Consider the following 20,714-nt stretch of genomic DNA (forward strand, 5'->3'; position numbering starts at 1 on the left):
CGGTATACAATATGCTTTTTATGTTATGAAACTCGTTAATATTGTTATTTAGGGCGTTTCCATGGTTACAAGGATTCTTTTTAAACCCAGAATTAGCAAGACTGATGTACAAACTTAATCTAAATGTCGTTTTGGTGCCAAATTTAAATTTCCCCAAAACGCATTTTGCAGGGGTAAAAACATATTGTTCCCTTCATGGATTTAAATGACAATAGTTACAGGTTCTATGAAAGATTGAACTTGTGGTTAACTAAGTGGCAGATTTTATTTGCACATTTTTTTTTTTTCGGGGGTCAAACCCAGCGGAAACACACTACTCCTTCCTGGAACAAATGGTCTCCATGGCCCTTCCTATAGGGACGGGGAGGTAGAACCTGGGTTGTTGTGGTGTAGTGTCCAGTCATTTATCTATCTGGATTTTCTTTCTTTTTTTTTTATTTCCAAAATATTGTGCCGAGATTGAAAAATCAAATAATATATTTGGATTCTATAAAATTATGTTAATTGTCTGCAAGGTGAAACATGAAGTTCACAAGTCAGGCTTGTTTTTCATATATATTTCTAAAATTTGAAAGCAGTGTTTGCGACTTATCTTCAATTTTACATGAATCAAATACCACTCGATTAAAATTCTCAAGTCCTTGTATTTCTGGTCCGAATTAGGCCTAAATCGCAAGCTCATGGTTGCTTGCAAGTTTGTAATGTTTAACTATTGAAAATATACGTAGACAGGTCGAACATTTTGGCTCAATTGCTCATTATGGTGCCATGTACACAATAATCTGAAACTCTTCCTTCTTTGATAGTTTAGTCGCCCATATATTGTCCAATCAAAATCCATCAGAACTAAATCATCATCTCTAAATATTCCAGTCTAGTAATTGTTCTGTCCTGGCTCAAATAGCATTGGGTTATTTTTTACTGTTTAGCATGCAAGGAAATATGTTCTAAATTGCACTCGTTTCCTGTTACTATCAATGGTGAAATTGAGCACGAGAATGTGTACGTGCGATATTTCCAGAAATGTAAACAACACTTGTACTATGCCTGTACAGGCTTAAATTGTCCTATAATCTTCATGAAAACTATGTTTCTCATAGAAATATTGTTTTTATTTTGATTAGAGAAACAATTTGAATCACAATAGAAGATGACTTGTTAAAGATTATGACATGACGGCATAATTAAATTTTGCCCAATGAAATAATGTCAAGTGTATTACCTGCTAGCGAGTAACTAAATACATTATACCAACTCCTAGTAGGTTTTTAAGGGAGTCCGGAGTTTGCCCTTTCCAGGGAAATCAGAATTATTGAAAATAATATTATTATTGTATTTGTTTATTATCATGCTACAGCACAATTTTAATTCACATTAGAGTACCGTGTATATTTAAACTTTCAATTTTTAAGTCTGATTTAAAACAGTTTAGTCTGAAAGAATTACCAGTTACATAATTAAAGTGTATACTGAAGATACAATATTGTCCCACTAAAATTGATGAGGGAACTGGGGTGAATTACAAAGCAAGGGCTATAAAAATGAGCTCAAAGCACCTTTGGCTTGTAAGCAGCATCATATCAGAAACACAGTTACTTGGTTATTAAATAAAATCAACAAATTGGTTCTTAATCCAATTAAGTTTAGCTTTACAAAGATGAGGTACTTTTTCAAGTTTTAACAAGTTCTTGGATAGCAATTTAGTAGGACATACTGGTATCCAATATGCATATCTTTATTGTTTTCGGAGATCAGTAGATATTCAAAAGCTTAAGTGTCCAGATAAATATATTTAATATACAACTCTCAGCTGAAGTTCACTTGGGAGTTTCGGTGAATAAAATTGATGTCTGTGTAATTGTGGACGACACTCGTTTTAATTAGAAAACTACAGTAAATGGGTATGCGTCTCTGATGCATTAAATATATTTAATTCCAAATAGCACAGAGAAACGTAGTGTTCTAATTGGAAAGACAGGTATTTTTTTTTTATTATTGTCCAGATTGATGACAAAGTTGCCATCAACTTATTTTACATATAATCCAGGTAAACCTTATTTTGTATGCTTTACATAGACAATTTCTAAATACCCTGATAAAGCAACAAATTGTATTTTTAGAACAAAAGATACCAGATATTTTGGCTGTACACTCTTCATCAGTTCTATGTCAGTTTGATCTTATCTGTTTGATCAAGTCATGTTAACAAAACAGTAAATGCACATTAAGGTAACTTTTGATCTAAACTTCATACTGCTGTGCATAAAAGAAAAACTTCAAAGTGAATTTGTCGTTTCGCATACTTACTAGTACAGAACTTAATGTGAAAGAAATGGGACTGAACCAAATGTCAAAATCTAAGATGACCACCTGTGGCCATCTTGTTTTTGCAATCTGTGTGAATTTAGTCACAATTATGTCCCAAGGAGAACCTTAATATTGATTTTGAGAAATATCTGTTGAGCACTTTTTGAGAAAAAGTAATGACAAATTCTTATTATCAAAATCCAAGATGGCTGCCATGTTGTTTTTCCGATCAGTCTTGTATGAAAAATGCACTTATAGGGACCAAGGGAAATCTTCATATGAAATTTTAAAAAGATCTGTCGAGTACTTTTTGAGAAATAGCAATAACAAACTTTTAATTCTCAATATTCAAGATGGCTGCCTGGTGGTCATCTTGTTTTTATGATCACTCTGAAAAAATAAAACATACGTATCAAACTTATGCCAGATCAAAAATGTTTAGAGCCCCCCAGGACTTCCTAACAAACCTTCATCGTCAAAATCGACGATGGCTGCAGGTCGGCCATTTAGTTTATCCGATCAGTCTCAGAATATCCATGCACAACTAGGGACCAAGAGGAACATGCATATCAAATTGGAGAAGGATCCTTTCAGTACTTTGAGAAATAGTGAGAACAAAAATTGTTAAAGGATGGACGACAGCCCTCTATCTGATGAAAGAGTTTAGACCCAAAAGATATAATATTCAAACTAAAGATACCCAGAACAGATTTGTTTCTACCCTTTCACTAATGGAGAGTGTAAAGTTCTTACCATATTCTGAAAGCAGGGAGTTAGTTTATGTAATATTAATTAATTTCCAAAAACTGCCGAGTGTTTGAAGGTTAACACTAGAAATAACTGTTGAACTGGGAAAGATCGACTTGACTTCCTATTGTCCTACATATAACTTACCGACAACATTCGGCATTTTTTGCATTGTTTTACGGCTGAACAGACTGCTTCAGGGCAGGCCAAGCATCACAATAAGTTCTATACTTACAAACCTGTCGGACATTAAATGATTTCGAGAAAAAAAAAAATGTGCCAAAACTTGTACTTTTCATCATATTCCTTACCAGAACCTATGTACCAAACTGATTTATAAGTTGGTATATACTGGTAACCTTGGATACCAACACCACCCTGTTTTCCCGAACATCAAGGCCAGTCTGCTTGTCCACATTTATCTGAAACATATCTCTACAAAACAACCACAAAGTTACAACAAAGAAATATCATACTGTAACAAGTCATAAGTTTTATTCAATACAACAAATCAAATCAAATGATAAATGATCTACATTCAAACCATCAGTTCTTTTGGAAGAAAAGGATTTAAAATGCAGTACCAACTGTATTTACAAATAGTTAATTAAACAAAAATACTACATATATCATGGTATGGTAATGAAACTAAACACTTTCCTATATCTAATATATACAGTTGTTGAAAAAGAAAACACCTTTGTTTTTCAAACAAGCACCAGAGAATTTATGTTTACAGACTATATAGCACTAATAATTTTGTCTGGCTTTTCCTTCTCCAAAATAGTATACTAAATCAACCTTTGACCTACCACCTTTTTCAATACTACCATATTCCTTTTACACTTTGTTCACTCTTGTTTGAGCTCTGCAGGCCACAGGTTAGCTGAATAGTAAAAATTAATAAATCAGTCATGATCTTCTACCAAAAAAAAAATGTAAGCAAAATGTTTTCAAAAACTTAACAGGAAAATAATGAACCATGGAATGAACAAATCTACAAATGTTCAAGAGAAATCACCAAGTTTAAACTTGAAAGATAATCAAACAACTTTGCTTACACTTAATTTTCCACATTCTACGTTATTTCACACCATATTTGTATATATACATGTATACACATTACACATGCAACTTAAATAATTTAATATTACAATTCTTTTCAGAAATGTTCATTCACAATATACTGGATATATACTGTGCCCTAGCCTCCCCAAAGATCCCCAGCGTACAAGGGACCTTACCAAATAAGGCAAGTCCAAGGGTGCAATGGACAGGGTCCCAGGGCTTCTTCACAAGGCAAACATCACTCGAGAGCAGCATCTGTGAAAAGAAAACTAAAGATACTCATCAGTAAAGGTCTGCTAAAACTTAATGCTTAACTAGCAGGAACCAATTTGAAAAAATAAAGATTTCAGAGTGGATATGAATCAATTATATGGTATTACCAATTTACCAACTTGCAATCTCGATGAATTTCTACCAGATATTAAAAAGATACTGTGGGCTGTTTCAATGAATAACTCTATAATATCAAATTGGTTCAAGCTTTACATTGTGGTTTGTTTTGTCATTAAGATCACTTTTATAAACAGTTTCATATATATAAACAGTTTCGTATATATATATATAAAAGCAATTTTCACTTTCAAATAGTGTTGATTTTTTGTTACAGCATAACAGTAAACATTATGATACTGTTATACCACCTGAAAAGTCGTTGCATGGTCCCCTCAACGTCTGTTGTGAACTCGCACGTTTCTCTCTAGAATCATCAACACTTCCTGGAATAGGGCCTGAACAGACCGGTCTATTTGTGACGATTCACGCATGTTGTTAGCAACATGATTTTCAAAAACATCTGTAAAGTCTTCATTGTGTTCACGAGTCATCAGCCAACTTTGCGTTTTTTGAGCAATGGGAGCAGAATTCCAGCGATGCATGTCCTTTGTCTACATGTAAGCAAATACCAGCTGTGGAACAGTTCCTTTTTGTACATCTGTCAGTATCCTGATGTTCTATGTAGTCATGATCAACAACGGCACTACGCTTTCTTCTATTGAAAGACGTTGAAAGGGTTACATTCTGCACATTCGGAATATTTTGCAATAAACTGGACAAAGCACTTTGATTAGCAAGCACACTTTTCAGATACTGTACTTCATCTTCCAACACTCGTTGGCATTCCTCCATTCTGGTCTGGTTAACTTTCAAAGCATCATTTTCAGCACGCAACTCATCAACAGTGTCCTCCAGACTTTTTATAAAAACCTTTTTCTTTTCTCGGTTGATTTTTGCCTGAATAGCATTTTTCTTGTTTAAGTTAGTCAGAGCTTCAACGACTTCACCATCAGAGTCAATATGTTGGTTTGATGAAAGAACTTTTATAACTTTGATCTTTGGTGCTGGTGTAGGCAGAATTGTCTTGACCTGCAGTTTTGATTTGTTTTCAATTGTAACAGGTTTTGTTTTGGGTGTAGTCATCACCGTAACATTTCTGTCTCTGAGGATACGCACATGGTTCTGTATACTCGATCCTTTATCATTCGATGTTGCATTTGTAGCAGGTGCATTATCATTGTTTGTGTCACGATCAGAAACTCTTTCAACTGCTGTCGTTGTTTCAGGGCTTGGTGTTCTGGATGAAGATGAAAGATAACCCATTAGTTGAGCATCATCAAATATTTCAAAACCGGGACTGTAGACAATGTCATTATCACTGCACCTAGACGCCAGACTCTCGCTTCCCATGCTCATACCACTGTCTGACTGGTGACTCGGCGAGTTCTTTAGAGCTTCAAGTTCCTCGTCAGGAGAATCCTCGGATGATGGGACACTGCCAAAGTTGAAATCTACGTTGATCATTCCACTCTCCAGAAGTTCATCTAACAAACAAACATCAGACTCGGGTGACAACAGCATTGAACTCATTTTGAACCAAGAAGTTAGTGTACATGCAATATTCCCAACTTTTTGTTTCTATTATGCTAATTTAAAACGATAAAGAAGGAAAGCAGAGAATAATGTTCTCTACAAAAGTCTGCTTACAATGTTAACATTTAATTATGATATATTCAAATATATCACAATGGCTACCCTAGTATAAAACGTCATTGAACGTGGCGGCGAGCAAGTTGTCAAAAACACACGAATTCGAGAACAGATTTCTACCTACGAATTCAGTCAAGATGATACATACATATAATCAAAGTCTCCAATAATGCTTTGATTCAATAAATTTGAAACAAAACGATGTTCACGTTTACCTAGTAGACAAGTCTGTAACAACTCTCCGTGGTCTATCCTCCAGCGATATTCTGTTTCTGACGAATAGCGTAGGAAAAAGTTTTTATATACCATGCAAAACGTCTGACGAACGTTTCCTTCGATCAGCGTTTAATACTTGGTTTTGATTGGCCAGCTGCCTACGCCTCTTCTTCCTCATTGGTTCTCGTAAAAATAGGAATTACGCACAGGGAATTCCCTCTACGTTCGAGGGTCGTTCCGAAGTCAATAAAACGCTTTAAAACCGATTTACACATCGTCTGCGTACGCCAAGAAAAAAGATTTTCGAAAGAGACATTGAATTACGATGGAAATCAATTGAGATGTAGTGTGTTTTTATCTATCAGTAAAACTTATATTAATGCTTTTATTTTGACTTTTCCATATTTGTTTTTCGTGTCAAGTGATAGATCTTCCTTTTGGCCAATGGCAACAGGTTTTAATATTAGCCGCATTGCAACAGGATGCAGACATGTGTGTATAATATTTGACAAGCTGGAAGTTAAACTTCCTCTTTTTATTGTGGTTCGTCATTACATAACATTATATAATGGATTTGTACATCATTTGTTACTGACTCAACTTGTTTCACGTTATTTGATGCGTATTTTCTATTCTCAAATGTTTTTAATTTTCTGTTGTGAATTTATCGTATTTTTATGAACATCCTCTGAACATTACCTGCGATACCAAACAAAATCTTTGTTTCACTTTCGCTACGCAGTTGAATAGAGGGAATACAATAACTTACAATTACTTATACGGTTAAAAGGAACACAATATTTTCCCGTCGAAAAAAATTACACGGAAAGTAAGTAACAACAAATTTCCTTTTCACAAACAGGGGATGAAAAATACAACAGTAGGTGTCTAAATCAATCATAGGTGGTGGGCACGTCTATCAAAATTTTTTTTGAATAAATAAAACTAGTCTTACCTATCTATTCAAAAAAAATTGATAGACGTGCCCACCACCTATGAATCAATCGATACTTATATATATAGTAAGATTTCTGCGCTATTACAGATATTTCGATAATTTGAACTTTCTGATTCGACGCGATGAATACCATCAAAAATGTATTGATAAAAATAGATCGATGCAAAGGTGTTTGAAATTCTGACTGTAAGTTGAGCTGTTGAGATATATATCATACAAAAAAATAAGGGTACTTTTTCATAGTAATACCCTTACTTTTTTATATGATACATATCTCAATTTACGATCAGAATAGTTAATTGGTCGAGAGTGCAGAGCCAGAAGTTCAAAGTTCGACTCCCAGTCTGAGCATGCGTTTTCCCTACCAATGCTGTTACAGTGGTGCCATTGGCCAACCTTTGTTTCAAGTAATGTGTGTATGTTTGGTAAGGGGATATAACTGAACATTTTTTGTGAATATAGTGTTGTCTCCTTTTCATTTTAACTAAGAAAAAGGAAGGAGGAATGCAGCGGAACCGGACTGGGATGATCACTAGCACCTAGGTAGTTTACTGGATATAGAGCATCCTCGTAAAGTTCGGAGATCCGGGGCCAACTCCTCGTCTTACTGTACATCTCCCCCTCCTGTTACAAATCTGTCAATGATTGGTTTTGACTGAATTCCAACTGAAATGATTCAATGCTTATATTTACCATCTTTGAAATATTATAACACATTAAAAATAAGATTATTAAATTAAACTCGGCATTCAGTCCAAGTAAGTGCATGTAATTTGTACAATAACCATGCTGGTTTAATGAATATAACAGCCATGATTCAGGGAGGGTTATTGGTATCCAATGTCATGATGTCATAAGAAAGATTGCATCAACAATACTGGTTGTAGATGTGTAGTATGATACAATTCTGGTTGTAGATGTGTAGTATGATATAGTACTGGTTGTAGATGGGTAGTATGATATAGTACTGGTTGTAGATGGGTAGTATGATATAGTACTGGTTGTAGATGTGTAGTGTGATATAGTACTGGTTGTAGATGTGTAGTAGGATATAGTACTGGTTGTAGATGTGTAGGGTTATACAGTACTGGTTGTAGATGTGTAGTATTATATAATACTGGTTGTAGATGTGTAGTATGATATGGTACTTGTTGTAGATGTGTAGTATGATATAGTATGGGTTGTAGATGTGTAGTATGATATAGTAATGGTTGTAGATGTGTAGTATGATATAGTAATGGTTGTAGATGTGTAGTATGATATAGCCCTGGTTGGAGATGTGTAGTATGATATAGTACTGGTTGTAGGTGTGTAGGGTGATACAGTACTGGTTGTAGATGTGTAGTATGATTTAGTACTGGTTGTAGATGTGTAGTATGGTATAGTACTGGTTGTAGATGTGTAGTAGGATATAGTACTGGTTGTAGATGTGTAGTGTGATACAGTACTGGTTGTAGATGTGTAGTATGATTCAATTCTGGTTGAAGATGTGTAGTATGATATAGTACTGGTTTTAGATGTGTAGTATGATATAGTACTGGCTGTAGATGTGTAGTATGATATAGTACTGGCTGTAGATGTGTAGTATGATATAGTACTGATTGTAGATGTGTAGTATGATATAATACTGGTTGTAGATGTGGAGGGTGATACAGTACTGGTTGTAGATGGGTAGGATGATACAATATTGGTTGTAGATGTGTAGGATGATACAATATTGGTTGTAGATGTGTAGGATGATACAATATTGGTTGGAGATGTGTAGGATAATACAATACTGGTTGTAGATAATATGTGCTACTGTTGTAGATGTGGTGCTGAGGATGGAACATGGCATCATTCAGCAAGGATACTGCAAGTACCCTGGAGCTTCTCCAGGCTGATGACTATGTGAGTTTAGTTCACAGTCAACCACAGTCCTCTTGGGACCCTTGTCAGAGTGCTGACTGGGACAATGAGGCTCCCACCTCACAATGCTGTAGTATGATACAATTCTGGTTGTAGATACTGGTTGTAGAAGTGTAGGATGATATATGATACTGGTTGTAGATGTGTAGGGTGATACAGTACTGGTTGTAGATGGGTAGGATGATACAATATTGGTTGTAGATGTGTAGTATAATACAATACTGGTTGTAGATAATATGTGCTACTGTTGTAGATGCGGTGCTGAGGATGGGACATGGCATCATTCAGCAAGGATACTGCAAGTACCCTGGAGCTTCTCCAGGCTGATGACTATGTGAGTTTAGTTCACAGTCAACCACAGTCCTCTTGGGACCCTTGTCAGAGTGCTGACTGGGACAATGAGGCTCACACCTAACAATGCTGTAGTATGATACAATTCTGGTTGTAGATACTGGTTGTAGAAGTGTAGGATGATATATGATACTGGTTGTAGATGTGTAGGGTGATACAGTACTGGTTGTAGATGTGTAGGATGAAACAATATTGGTTGTAGATGTGTAGTATGATATAGTACTGGTTGTAGATGTGTAGGATGATACAATATTGGTTGTAGATGTGTAGGATAATACAATACTGGTTGTAGATAATATGTGCTACTGTTGTAGATGTGGTGCTGAGGATGGGACATGGCATCATTCAGCAAGGATACTGCAAGTACCCTGGAGCTTCTCCAGGCTGATGACTATGTGAGTTTAGTTCACAGTCAACCACAGTCCTCTTGGGACCCTTGTCAGAGTGCTGACTGGGACAATGAGGCTCCCACCTCACAATGCATTCTCCGTATCAAAAGGTACATCTTAACTGGGTTTTTTTCCGACACACATGTTTTGATTTACTGTACGCTATACTTTTTCTTTTATTTTCATGTTGTTAATGGTAATCTCAGAATAGCATCAAGAGGACATGTGATCCAAATGAATTGCTAAATTTTCACCAAAAAACTTTTTCACAAGGTATTTATTTAGTTTGCAAATGAAGCAAACAGCAATATATATAGTCTTTATGTATGCATATGCATGATTAATAATCTATACAATCCTAGGTTCTAGTATCAAAGCTGACACATACTATTCCTAGGTTCTAGTATCAAAGGTGACGCATATACTATTCCTAGGTTCTAGTATCAAAGATGACACAGATATAAAGTATTCCTAGGTTCTAGCATCAAAGCTGACACAGATACTATTCCTAGGTTCTAGCATCAAAGCTGACACAGATACTATTCCTAGGTTCTAGCATCAAAGCTGACACAGATACTATTCCTAGGTTCTAGCATCAAAGCTGACACAGATACTATTCCTAGGTTCTAGCATCAAAGCTGACACAGATACTATTCCTAGGTTCTAGCATCAAAGCTGACACAGATACTATTCCTAGGTTCTAGCATCAAAGCTGACACAGATACTATTCCTAGGTTCTAGCATCAAAGCTGACACAGATACTATTCCTAGGTTCTAGTATCAAAGCTGACACAAATACTATTCCTAGGTTCTAGCATCAAAGCTGACACAGATACTATTCCTAGGTTCTAGCATCAAAGCTGACACAGATACTATTCCTAGATTCTAGTATCAAAGCTGACACAAACCTTAATTATTTATTCAGATTGGGAGGGTATTGTCTTGATGCCTTTTGGTCACAGTCCCAAGAAATGGATTACATATGGATAATTTAACTTATAACATTTGTGTGTTTGATTCCTTCACAGAGATATAATGACGATATTTAATGAGCCCCCTCCTGGCATTATCATCATCCCTGACAAGGATGACATCACTAAGGTAGGGACAGGCATACTTGAATTGCTACACAGTGATGGTGATTATCTAAGTTAGGATTTCAAAAAATCTTGTCAGCTACCTATCACTTCATTCTTCTATTAATTCATAATTAAGGTTCAGTATGATGAAGATGAATGTAGCTAAAACTGAAAATAAACAGATTTCTTTTTTATTTATTTATGAAATGAAGATATAAGCTAGGACTATCTGGGTAAATTATCTCCCTTTACCATACATAATAACTTAGGACTATCTGGGAAAGATGTCTCCCTTTACCATACATAATAACTTAGGACTATCTGGGTAAGTTATCTCCCTTTACCAAACATAATAACTCAGGACTATCTGGGTTAGTTATCTCCCCTTACCAAACACAATAAGTCTGGATTATCTTGGTTAGTTATCTACTTTTACCAAACACAATAATTCAAGACTATCTGGGTAAGTTATCTCCCCTTACCAAACACAATAACTCAGGACTATCTGGGTAAGTTATCTCCCTTTACCAAACACAATAACTTAGGACTATCGGGGTAAGTTATCTCCCTTTACCAAACACAATAAATTAGGACTATCTGGGTAAGTTATCTCCCTTTACCAAAAACAATAACTTAGGACCATCTGGGTAAGTTATTTCCCTTTACCAAACACAATAACTTATGACTATCTGGGTAAGTTATCTCCCTTTACCAAACACAATAACTTAGGACTATCTCCCTTTTTTATGCCTTATCACTCAGGATTATCTCTCTTTACCATTTTATGTCAGCATTGATAAAAGTGACTAATTCTACACAGAACCATTATGACATTTCATTTATAGCTTACCCTTGATATGATTATAGTGGCAAATTGTCAGTTGTGTGAGTACAGCTATTGTAAATCTTATATGTGCTTTAAATGTTACAGATTCATGCATTAATCACAGGGCCTTTTGACACCCCTTATGAAGGTGGATTCTTCTGTTTCTTAATTCGCTGTCCACCTGATTATCCCATACGACCTCCAAGGGTCAAACTTCTTACTACAGGTGACAAACAGGTCCGATTTAACCCAAACTTCTATAAGAATGGCAAAGTGTGCCTCAGCATATTGGGGTAAGTACTTGTGTTATGGTTTTGGATATATATAATACATGTGCATTAATCTGATATATGACCTTCTATACCAAAATGATTGCCTGGGAGATAATGTAACTAAAGACAATCGATCGAGGTGTGTGGAGACTTAAAGTAAGTGATCTGGTACCCTTGGAGATCATTGCATTATACATACCTAATGTGGAAAAATCAGTGGGACCGTCCTGTTGTATGTGTCTCAGGCCCATCCAACTCCCTACCCAGAACCTATTTGATGTGAATGTGTTCTGTACTGGACCATTCAGCCTCTCTTGTGTACCTGTGTCATGTTTTCTGTGTTACAGTACATGGTCTGGACCATATAGTCCTGAGTATGTATTGTGTACATGTTTGGCGTTCTCTGTGTTACAGGACGTGGTCTTTATCGTATAGTCCTGTCCAGAATCTGTATTGTGTGCATGTTTGGCGTTCTCTGTGTTACAGGCCGTGGTCTGTACCCTATAGTCCTGTCCAGAGTCTGTGTTGTGTACATGTGTCACATTCTTTGTGTTACAGGACGTGGTCTGTATCGTATAGTCCTGTCCAGAGTCTGTATTGTGTACATGTTTGGCGTTCTCTGTGTTACAGGACGTGGTCTGTATCGTATAGTCCTGTCCAGAATCTGTATTGTGTACATGTTTGGCGTTCTCTGTGTTACAGGACGTGGTCTGTACCCTATAGTCCTGTCCAGAGTCTGTCTTGTGTACATGTGTCACATTCTTTGTGTTACAGGACGTGGTCTGTATCGTATAGTCCTGTCCAGAGTCTGTATTGTGTACATGTTTGGCGTTCTCTGTGTTACAGGACATGGTCTGGACCGTATAGTCCTGTCCAGAGTCTGACTTGTGTACATGTGTCACATTCTTTGTGTTACAGGACGTGGTCTGTATCGTATAGTCCTGTCCTGAGTCTGTATTGTGTACATGTTTGGCGTTCTCTGTGTTACAGGACATGGTCTGGACCATAAAGTCCTGTCAAGAATCTGTCTTGTGTACGTGTGTCACATTCTCTGTGTTACAGGACGTGGTCTGTATCGTATAGTCCTGTCCAGAGTCTGTCTTGTGTATGTGTGTCACATTCTCTGTGCTACAGGACGTGGTCTGTATCGTATAGTCCTGTCCAGAATCTGTCTTGTGTACATGTGTCACATTCTCTGTGTTACAGGACATGGTCTGTATCGTATAGTCCTGTCCAGAGTCTGTCTTGTGTACATGTGTCACATTCTCTGTGTTACAGGACATGGTCTGGACCGTATAGTCCTGTCCAGAGTCTGACTTGTGTATATGTGTCACCTTTCTCATGTTACAGGACATGGTCTGGACTGTATAGTCCTGTCCAGAGTCTGTCTTGTGTACATGTGTCACATTCTTTGTGTAACAGGACGTGGTTTGGACCGTATAGTCCTGTCCTGAGTCTGTCTTGTGTACATGTGTCACATTCTTTGTGTTACAGGATGTGGTTTGGACCGTATAGTCCTGTCCAGAGTCTGTCTTGTGTACATGTGTCACATTCTCTGTTTTACAGGACATGGTCTGTACCCTATAGTCCTGTCCTGAGTCTGTCTTGTGTACATGTGTCACATTCTCTGTGTTACAAGACATGGTTTGGACCGTATAATCCTGTCAAGAGTCTGTCTTGTGTACATGTGTCACATTCTCTGTGTTACAAGACATGGTTTGGACCGTATAGTCCTGTCCAGAGTCTGTCTCGTGTATATGTGTCACATTCTTTGTGTTACAGGACGTGGTCTGTACCCTATAGTCCTGTCCTGAGTCTGTCTTGTGTACATGTGTCACATTCTTTGTGTTACAGGACATGGTTTGGACCGTATAATCCTGTCAAGAGTCTGTCTTGTGTACATGTGTCACATTCTTTGTGTTACAGGACGTGGTATGGACCGTATAGTCCTGTCCAGAGTCTATCTCAGTACATGTTTTGCGTTCTCCGTGTTACAGGACGTGGTCTGGACCGGCATGGAGTCCTGCTCAGAGCTTGTCTAGTGTACTGATATCCATGCAATCACTGATGAATGAGAAACCATATCACAATGAACCTGGATTTGAAAAGGTAAACTATTTTTTTAAGAAACAAGAAAGATTTTATTACTGGTCTGGAATCACTTTTGTATTTCTTCTTTTTTGTTTTCTCTTTCCTTAGATGACCCAATCAATTAGCCTTATTCTTCATGTTAGGACAGGTGATCAGCTTCCTGACATATTGAGCACTGTTTTACAGAAGCAGAGTTACTCTTGTCCTTTGGTCCAGTCTCAACTGTAGTCCTGCTAGAAATAATGTAATAGTATCCCTGCTGATTCACGCCACTAGTTGATCACTTGTGTCCTCCATTCCTTGGCCTAACTAAACTGAAAGCATCACCTTTGGTTCAGAGAAAATTAGAATATCTTTCCAACAGTTTTTTTTATTCTCTCCATCAGAAACAAAGTAAGGTTGTTTCTACAATTGCAAAGAAATTTATCCTGATTCAACAAATAGTTCCATCCATTGAAGGTTCTTTCCGAACCAGCCATCTCTAATTAACACCAATGGAAGTAAATTTCCAATCTGGCTGCAAATAGGCTGAAAGTTTCACCCTTCTCCTGTCTTCCTCTTCCTTTAAAGATTTTTTTCCATAGGCCTTTCTTTGTCATTTTATATCTTTTAGCTCACCTGTTCCAAAGACCTTGTGGGCTTATATTATGCTGTGGTGCGGCGTCTGTCTGTCATTCATACGTTCGGCAACTTTCATTTCAAACTCTTCTAGTCCTGAAAGGCTCAGTGGATTTTGAATAAAAAAATTGCCGGAGCATCCTTGGGCAAAGGGGACTCGATCTTCTATAAACAGAAGGCAGGGCCAAATAGGGAAAATTGAGGTCAATCTTTAAAGTTCTTCCTCTGTAAGAGGCTACTGTGTATAAGTAATAAAGATGACATGAACAAACAAAATAATGATTACCCCGTCACAGTTGCATCAAAAGGAAGGGGAGGCTAATGTTTATCAGAAAATTATTGTGGATTTCCCCAGTTTTTGCCTGCAGTTGATATTTAACCTGAACAGGAAAATGGACTTAACTTGTACACTCCCACCAAAACATCCATGATACCAATATTACAAATCAAAGTCTATGTATCACATACCCTGCTGACATACATTTTGTAATCGTAATCATTTAAAACATTAGTGCGGTAACATTGTATAAGTTTGGTTTATACATTATTGGTATTTTTTCATCCTTTCATAAACTGCAATTAAAATATGTTTAAGCTTAAAAAAAATCCTATACTGCTATTTTGTTTAGGAGAGGAATTTTGGAGATGCCAAGCGATACAACGACATTATCGAACATGAGACATTGAGGGTTGCAGTATGTGACATGTTGGAGGGTAAATGTAACTGTCCCCAGAGTCTACAGTAAGTTACAATGTGGCATTATGGAAATGATGTATCAATTCTGATACTTTCATTTTGAAATGTGCCGGATTTGACCTAAAATGGGCACCTTCTCTTATTAGGACACCCCTAGTGATTTTAGAAAAATTACTTGACTCCTCTGTCAGTGTGTGTGTGTCTGTCCATTCATGCTATTAAAATCTATTCATATCTGCAATAAGGGTCAACGCCTGAAGCTGTGATCACAGGAGTAATATGTTTTAAACTTCAGATTTCTTAAAACCTGAATATCTAAAAAGAGTTTAAGGTATGGACATTATCTTATGTTGTGATATGGAGGTTGCCAATTTGTTTTGCAGGAATCATTTTAGGTCAGAGTTAAACTTTTGGTTTAATGTCAACGGTGCTTTAATGGGTTACAAATTAGAAACTATTTTTACCATGTTCTAAGAGGCCTTCTGTCATGCCTTGAGCTGCTCTCAAGGTCACAGGGGTCAAAAAATCAAAATATCTAAACAACTTTTAATACTGGTAACCAAGAGGCTTCAGGTCATGATATTTGATCGATGGGTAGCTGGATTGGTTAAGTTGTTCAAATAAATTATATTGATCTTCATTTTAGGTCACAGAAGTCAATCATGTAAAAGTTTTTAGAAAAGATCGCTTCTCAAGTTCAAGAAAGTATAGGGTCATGGTATTAAAACTAGGAGGTAGCTGGGGGAGAGGGCCATCAAAGTGGTTCCAATATTTGATCTGTATCTCCATTCAAGATTACCATGGTCAGATATGTTGAAGTTGCTTCTCAAGTTCCAGAAGGCCTATGGTACATGTGTATGATTTAACCAGGAGATAGCTGGATGTGACAGCATATTTGTTCACATATATGACCTTGATCTTCATTTAAGGTTGCAAACATCTTCTGTTGAATAATCAAAAGTCTAGGGTCTTGATATTTGCTTTGTAGCATGCTTTAATCAAGTTTGTTCAGATGAATGACGATGACCTTCAGTCAAGGTCACAGAGGTCAAATTAATTTTGAAATAGTTAAACTTTAAAAAAATATTGTCAAGCTCCAACAAGCCAAGATCATAAAAGACAAGAAATTTTGAAATGTCTGCTTCAAAACACCAGAGGTGGTATGCAGATTAATATTGGAAGAAGAAGAATTTTAAGGCCAAATGTCAAACTGATGTCCTATTGTGAAAAGCCAAACAATATTGTTTGCTAACATTTTCTGATTTTAATTGTTATTTATGAATTTCAGAGAGGTCATGGAAACATCCTTTCCAGATTACTTTGAATATTATGAAGGCATCTGTAAAAAACACCAGGACATGCAGGGACAGACAATGCAGGTAAGTTTTGTAATTGGTAATTTGTTCTTATAGAAAAAAAATACTGTCAACGAACGGCATCTGTGGACGATCACAATTAGCTAGGTACCTGGAATGTTGTGACACACACTCCTTCTATCAATTACGATTTTGATAAGTTGATTGCTCTACTCACGGCACAATTGAAGTGTTATGACAGTTTTCATTGGCTGTTTTGGGATGGACGGGCGGATGCACCACAGAATGTCTTGGTTCCCCTAACACCTACGCAACATTGTGTAATCTAACCTATCTCTTTAAGTTGGGTCATTGGTGCATACACAATAAGTCTTTGTTGTGGGTAATTTGGGATGGATTAATCCAATATCTTAGGAGGTGTATCTAATGCACATCATTTCAGTTTTGGAATTTTTTGATGATGCACCAAATGAGAAATAGCGATACCAAGAATTGGTTAAGGACGGACCACAGACCATGGAGGAAGGGTGATTTGAATAGCCCACCATCATCTAAAAATTACGCGAGTCGTATCATTCACAGTTGTTGTTCGTTCACAGTAAACATTGACAATACAAGTTAAAAAAATGTTTAGAAAAAATGCATAGCATATTAATAACTGTTAGCTGTTAATAAACATTTGATGGTTTTTAGCTCACCAGTCTGAAACATTTCCTTAAGAATGGTTTTGACTAAATTTGGACTGGAGCATTGTTGGGCTAAGGGACTTTATTTTCCCTAAAACTGAATCGAAGGATAATACAATGTAACATGTGATCTTGTTATATTTTATATTTTGACACATTTGTGTTTTTTGTTGGCTTTATTTTTAGGATCCTTTTGGAGAGAAGAGAGGTGTATTTGATTTCTCAAATATATTAAAAAGACTAGGAGTAATACAAAAGGACTTGTCAGATAAAATGGACAACTGCTCAACAGACGATACTTCGGATATGGAACAAAGCTGATACATCATAACAGTGACAAGCTTTCTAACTACCCTGACTAACTCATATTGTTTGGATACAAGCTTTCATGGAACCTGGACCAAATAGTGTCATAAGTGTCAAAAACCTTGGATCGTGCACAGCATAAATACACTATTCTTGATATATAAATGATTTTATGCTGATTGTATTGATTTGCTGCTGTTTGTGACTGGACCAATTTACTCCATTCCTTTATATTCTGTAATCATTGTAGTTATACTGATTTTACCAACCAATGTACAATGTACTTAATTAGATCCTGATTTTGTCTGATGGATAGCATTTTTGTTAGGATTGCTGGTAAATGTCCATGTCTATTATACCAAATTATTAATTGTAATACCTCAATTTATAGAAAATACATCAACTTATAGAAATACCGGTCATGATAATTGCAAACAACTTTGTTATTTTGGTCACATAGTATTCTTCTATGAAATTTGAAGAATAAAAAGGTCTGAAAATCAATGTGTGATTTTTTGTAGTAACAAAGTCAACTCAACTATTTAGCTGTTATTTATCTTATTGTGCCAATACATTTACTTCCATGATTAGAAAGGTAGGTATCTTGTTATTATCTTGTATCTTATTGTTGTCCTGTACCTTGACAACAGGTCATTTAGTCCTGTATCCTGTCAACAAATCAATGTAGTCCTGTATCTTAACATGTCATTGTAGTCCTGTATCTTAACAGGTAATTGTAGTTCTGTATCTTGACAACAAATCAATGTAGTCCCATATCTTAAGAACAGGTTTTATTGTAGTCCTGTATCTTTTCAAAAGGTAATTCTCTATCTTAATTACTGTTAAATCTAGTCTTGTATCTTGACAACTTGCTCAATCTCAGAAAGATCTTGTTCAAATTCTAACAAATTATTGGTCACCTATTCAGTTTGTAGGGTAGTTCATGCGTAATGGCCAAACATTATCACCATGTGTTTATTGGTATTCAGAAGAAGTTATTAAAGGGTTTCAACAGACCCCTTAATTATAAGTTCATTCATTTTAACAAACTTAACATGCTACTGGCAAAAGGTCACAACTCTAGGCAGTTTTAGAAATAAGAATATGCATATATAAACTACCTGTTGTTTCCCCGAGTTCAGTGTTAATGTAAAAGATAGAAATCAATCAAAAATCTGGGGATAACAAAGCTCTAACGGGTGCTTTTGGCAGACTCTGTTGTGTTTCATCTAACCACTGCTCTCTTTTCAAAATCAGAGCGGCAAGTGGCAACTTGTATGATCATTGGTGAGCGGGCAAAGTTTAACCCGAGTTGTATAGATCTCAAACTCATTATTACAAATTGCAAACATGCTTACTCACTTGATAACAAAGATGTTACAGCAAGGTGCCCAGAGGGTCCGTATTACTTACCTGGACATTTAAGCATTCATAGAATCAGAGACCCAATGGGCTTGTATCACTTACTTGTATTTATTGCACGTCTTTGACCCTACCGAGTATGTAAATGTCAAATGTATTGAACGGGCTATCATTATTACTCTACATAGTGTGGGTTTATGTTTGAATGTATCATTACTATACACCTTATAAGTCTATGTGTGATGATTCTAACTTGTTTACTCATATGAACTTTGAAGTTGGTCTTGGTCATTCATCAGAATCCAAAACTCACACATTTGACCCCCCGACATTGCGTTTCAGTCATGGTCATTCACTTGAACCAACTTTAAAAGTCTTTCATCCCAGCATGATACTGGTCAAAACACTACTCTCAGGCTCATGGTTATTTTGAAGTCATCAGAGGATATTTGATACATTTGACTCGTGTCACTTTGAAAGCTTACTTCAACATACCTGATCCCAGCAAATTACATGAAAAATATTGTTTTCTCCGACTCTTGGTTATTCACAAGATGTTCAAAGGTTTTTTACAAACACATTTGACTCCTGTGACCTTGAAAGTGAGACAATGTCATTTTATTAGCTCACCTGCCCAAAGGGCAACTGAGCTTATGCTTTTGGCTCCTGTCAGTCAACTTTTCCTTTAAAATGCTACTAGTCATGAATGGCTCTGTGGATTTTGACTAAATTTGGCCAGGAGCATCCTAATTCAAAAGGGACTAATTTTGCATAACTGGAAGGGTGTTGCACCCCCTTTGGGAAGAGGGGCTTTGCCCAATAGGGGAAATTGAAGTAAATCTTGAAAATCCTTCTTCTGTTTGATTGGAGGGATTTTTGACCAAAACAGGTGTAGAGCATCCTTGGGTAAAGAGTACTCAATTTTGTATAAATGGAGGGTGTGGCCCCCTTTGGGGCAGAGGGGCAGGGCTCAATAGGGAAACTTGAGGTAAATATTTAAAATTCTTATTAAGTGTGATTTGAGGGATTTTAACCTAAATCGGTCAATAGCATCCTAAGGAAAAGGGAACCAAATTTTGTTTAAACAGAGGGTGTGGCTCTCTTGGGGAGGCAGCGCCCAATATGGGGAACATAGTAAGAAATATGTAAAATCCTACTCCATTAGTATGATCGGAGGGATTTAAACCAAATTTTATGTAGAGTATCCTTGGGCAAAGGGGACTCAATATTGCGTAAACTGGGGGTATAACCCCTTTGGGGAAGAGGGGTGGGGCAAATAAGGGAAATTAAGAAAGATCTGTCATGGACCTCTTATGAAATAGTGACATAGACCAATCGAGATTTGAACAGCCAACTATCTGATAATGGTGGGCAGACGACAGAAACTGCTCCGCAACATAAGCCTTTCTTTCTGGTGAGCTAACGAAACAAAACAGTCAAGTCCAAAATAAATTGACAAAAAAATTGTGTATTTTATTGAAAATAATCTAATATTTTAAAGAAAAATTCAAACAATTTTTTCTTCTTTTAGAGG

At 36.5% G+C, this 20,714-nt stretch overlaps 2 protein-coding genes across 6 annotated transcripts; one reads left to right on the top strand and one right to left on the bottom strand.

The window, feature by feature from the left end:
* Positions 1 to 3,664: 3,664 nt before the first annotated feature.
* LOC110460318 lies at positions 3,665 to 6,394 on the bottom strand. The gene is made up of 2 exons (XM_021513157.1): positions 6,321 to 6,394; positions 3,665 to 5,939 (listed from the first exon to the last, which is right to left on the bottom strand). The coding sequence occupies exon 2, from the start codon at positions 5,917 to 5,919 to the stop codon at positions 4,936 to 4,938; it is 984 nt and encodes a 327-aa protein (XP_021368832.1). The 5' UTR covers positions 5,920 to 5,939; positions 6,321 to 6,394; the 3' UTR covers positions 3,665 to 4,935.
* Positions 6,395 to 6,735: 341 nt separating this feature from the next.
* Positions 6,736 to 18,322, top strand: LOC110460337 (ubiquitin-conjugating enzyme E2 Z-like). 5 transcript variants are annotated; one of them, XM_021513185.1, is made up of 9 exons: positions 6,736 to 6,813; positions 7,769 to 7,822; positions 9,853 to 10,037; positions 10,956 to 11,028; positions 11,938 to 12,125; positions 14,102 to 14,213; positions 15,443 to 15,555; positions 16,799 to 16,889; positions 17,699 to 18,322. In XM_021513185.1, the coding sequence occupies exons 3-9, from the start codon at positions 9,874 to 9,876 to the stop codon at positions 17,831 to 17,833; spliced, it is 876 nt and encodes a 291-aa protein (XP_021368860.1). In that variant the 5' UTR covers positions 6,736 to 6,813; positions 7,769 to 7,822; positions 9,853 to 9,873; the 3' UTR covers positions 17,834 to 18,322. The 5 variants fall into 5 exon arrangements, with proteins under 5 accessions (XP_021368860.1, XP_021368859.1, XP_021368858.1 ...); XM_021513184.1 differs by having other exon boundaries at positions 6,766 to 7,150; XM_021513186.1 differs by having other exon boundaries at positions 6,791 to 6,864.
* The last annotated feature ends 2,392 nt before the right edge of the window (positions 18,323 to 20,714 follow it).

This window comes from Mizuhopecten yessoensis, unplaced genomic scaffold (assembly GCF_002113885.1).
Source record: "Mizuhopecten yessoensis strain PY_sf001 unplaced genomic scaffold, ASM211388v2 scaffold10359, whole genome shotgun sequence".
Lineage (NCBI taxonomy): Eukaryota > Metazoa > Mollusca > Bivalvia > Pectinida > Pectinidae > Mizuhopecten > Mizuhopecten yessoensis.

What these genes read in the sequence shown, in the direction of transcription:
- LOC110460337 (XM_021513185.1), top strand. Translation starts at nt 9,874, where the DNA reads ATGGCATCATTCAGCAAGGATACTGCAAGTACCCTGGAGCTTCTCCAG. An exon ending in ACAAGGATGACATCACTAAG is followed by an intron (nt 11,029 to 11,937) that starts GTAGGGACAGGC and finishes TAAATGTTACAG; the next exon opens with ATTCATGCATTAATCACAGG. An exon ending in TGCAGGGACAGACAATGCAG is followed by an intron (nt 16,890 to 17,698) that starts GTAAGTTTTGTA and finishes CTTTATTTTTAG; the next exon opens with GATCCTTTTGGAGAGAAGAG.
- LOC110460318 (XM_021513157.1), bottom strand. Translation starts at nt 5,919, where the DNA reads ATGATCAACGTAGATTTCAACTTTGGCAGTGTCCCATCATCCGAGGAT.